Here is a 2,451-nt window from a genome sequence, read left to right on the forward strand (position 1 = left end):
GATACCCTCACTCTCCCTACCCTTTCAGTTATCTCCCCACAAATTTGCTCCTCCCGTCTCCGATACCCTCCTCCCAGGTTCTGACTCTCTGCTGCTGAACTCTGTTACAAAAGCATGTACATGCTTCAATATGATACCTGCGAATGACATTACAGGTACATTCTATGTGATGACATAATGTCTGGACTGGTCAGCATGCATATCCCTGGATTAGCACAAATGCACATTCCCCACAGCTGTTGGTGTTATCAAACACTGCCTCATTGAAATTGCTCAAAATGGTGATTGCTGTTTTGTGTACCTCCATCATTTATATAACATTTGCACATTTGACTAACAATTTAGCTAATTAAATGCCATGGCTTACTTGTTGATATTTGTTGCAAGCACGCTTTTAACTGGCCTGCTCTTAGGTCCAGCATTGGGTCTGAAAACTAAATGACTACCAGGTTTTTGGGTTTCTTTCACATCCTTCATTAAGGTACTGAAATGAGCTGGATAAACATCGAATGCACCTGCCTTCATGCCGCCAAGCTAAAACAAACATAAAAGGGAAAAAACAATGGAATTGTGAATTGAAGTTTTGCATATGCTGTTGAAATTGTTAACAGAGGTTAGTAAATGTTGTATAAAACCCATGGGCTGAATCTTATATTCTTTTGGTTAGGTTTTGCTGTGCAGCTCGGACAGATTCTCACAGCGAAGCCTGGCAAGATCTCTCGCTATATCTCACCAAACTCATCTGATTAACTACCTACCCCACCTCTATGTTACCCCTGTTGTCTCATCTAGCCCCATGTTACCATTTGCTGTTTCTGAACAATTCACCACTCACTGGATATCCATCAAAAGGCCAGCATCCCTGGCACCCTGCCACATTTAAAAAGTTGCTGTGGCCCACCCTTGGAGCAACTTAACCAGACAAGCCCAGCTGAAGCATGCCCAAACTCCTGACAGATGCCTGTATATAACCCTGTATATATATGTCAGCCCAAATCCCAGGCTGGCTGCTATGGAGCCACAGGACTGATGGCTATCCACTTCCTGGTCTACAGAGGCATGGAGCCCCTGACCCTGACCAATCATCTGGACTGCTATCGGAGGCTGTCCTTGACTTACTGTGATGAAAAAGAATCACAGGTTATAGTCAAACAGGTTTATTCGAAAACACAAGCTTTTGCAGCCTGAAGAAGGAGCGAGGCTTCGAAAGCTTGTGTTTCAAAATAAACCCGTTGGACTATAAACTGTGATTTCTGTCCTTAATGAAGTGGCTAACAAGCAAAAATCCCTCTTTATGGGCAACTCTCCACCACCAAGGTAGAATCTAGCCTTCATGCTCTCAAATTAAATAAAGGTTACAGCAAGTTACTCCCAACATCAAGGTAAGCCTTGCTGGATTTCTTCTATTATTTTGCCACCATTCTCACAGATGGGGAGGTGATGGCCTAGTGCTATTATTGCTGGATTGTTAACCCAGATAACGTCCTGGGGACCAGGCTTCAAACCCCACCACAGCAGATTGTGGAATTTTGAATTCAATAAATATCTAGAATTAAGGTCATGCATCAATTGTCAGGAAAAACCCATCTGGTTCACTAATGCCCTTTAGGGAAGGAAACTGCCATCCTTATCTGGTTTGGCCTACATGTGACTCCAGCCCTGCAGCAATGTGGTTGACTCTCAACTGCCCTCTAGGTAATTAGGGACAGGTAATGAATGGTGCCTTGCCAGTGTCACCCATTATCCCAATAAATGAATAAAGAACCCCACATAATTCAGGTCCCTAAGAGATTCTGCTCCATCAAATAATTGAACATTGAAATAAAGTCAAGCTGTTCTCACTGAGCACCATAGCAAGGAAATGAAATCAATTGCCTTCTGTGAATGTTTTTGGATGAACCCTTCAGAAATCTTAATCCAGTAAACTTTATGTATTGGGCACTTTGTATGTAAAACAAACACACATTAAAAACAGAACCTTACTATGTAGTTATCAATTCATACAGAAATTAGAACCAGGTAAATAGATAAATAAATACCATTTTTCTTCTTCAGATGAGTACATAGATCAGCATTGTATCAAAAGATTGCGTAGGTATGAATTTCCTGTTATAATTTCTGTTAATTCTTGTACGTCAACCTTTTCCTTCATAAATTAATGAAGGGGAGTTTCAACTTTGTCGGGAGCATAATCGATGGCTGCCCATTTCAGATCCACAAGGTGGGAAATTCAAAATTTTCTGTTCAATTCATTTTTATGCTAATTGTCATGACACAGTTGCATAAGTTGGCCACTAGTCGGCGATGGAAAGTTGTTTCTATAGTCACATTGTTTCAGAGATAGTAGGAACTGCAGATGCTGGAGAGTCTGAGGTAACAAGGTGTAGAGCTGGATGAACTCAGCAGGCCAAGCAGCATCAGAGGAGCAGGAAGGCTGACGTTTTGGGCCTA

At 41.8% G+C, this 2,451-nt stretch overlaps 1 protein-coding gene across 1 annotated transcript in view; it reads right to left on the minus strand.

Annotated features, from left to right (window-relative positions):
- The window catches only part of c3h4orf47 (chromosome 3 C4orf47 homolog), a 30,097-nt gene that overhangs the window by 4,074 nt on the left and 23,572 nt on the right, over positions 1–2,451 (minus strand). Inside the window, exon 6 of the mRNA XM_020512321.2 lies at positions 368–534. Coding sequence (XP_020367910.1) covers positions 368–534 — 167 coding nt within the window. The remainder of the gene's footprint in view (positions 1–367; positions 535–2,451) is intronic.

The sequence above is a fragment of the Rhincodon typus genome, chromosome 3 (genome assembly GCF_021869965.1).
Source record: "Rhincodon typus isolate 14 chromosome 3, sRhiTyp1.1, whole genome shotgun sequence".
Taxonomy (NCBI): domain Eukaryota; kingdom Metazoa; phylum Chordata; class Chondrichthyes; order Orectolobiformes; family Rhincodontidae; genus Rhincodon; species Rhincodon typus.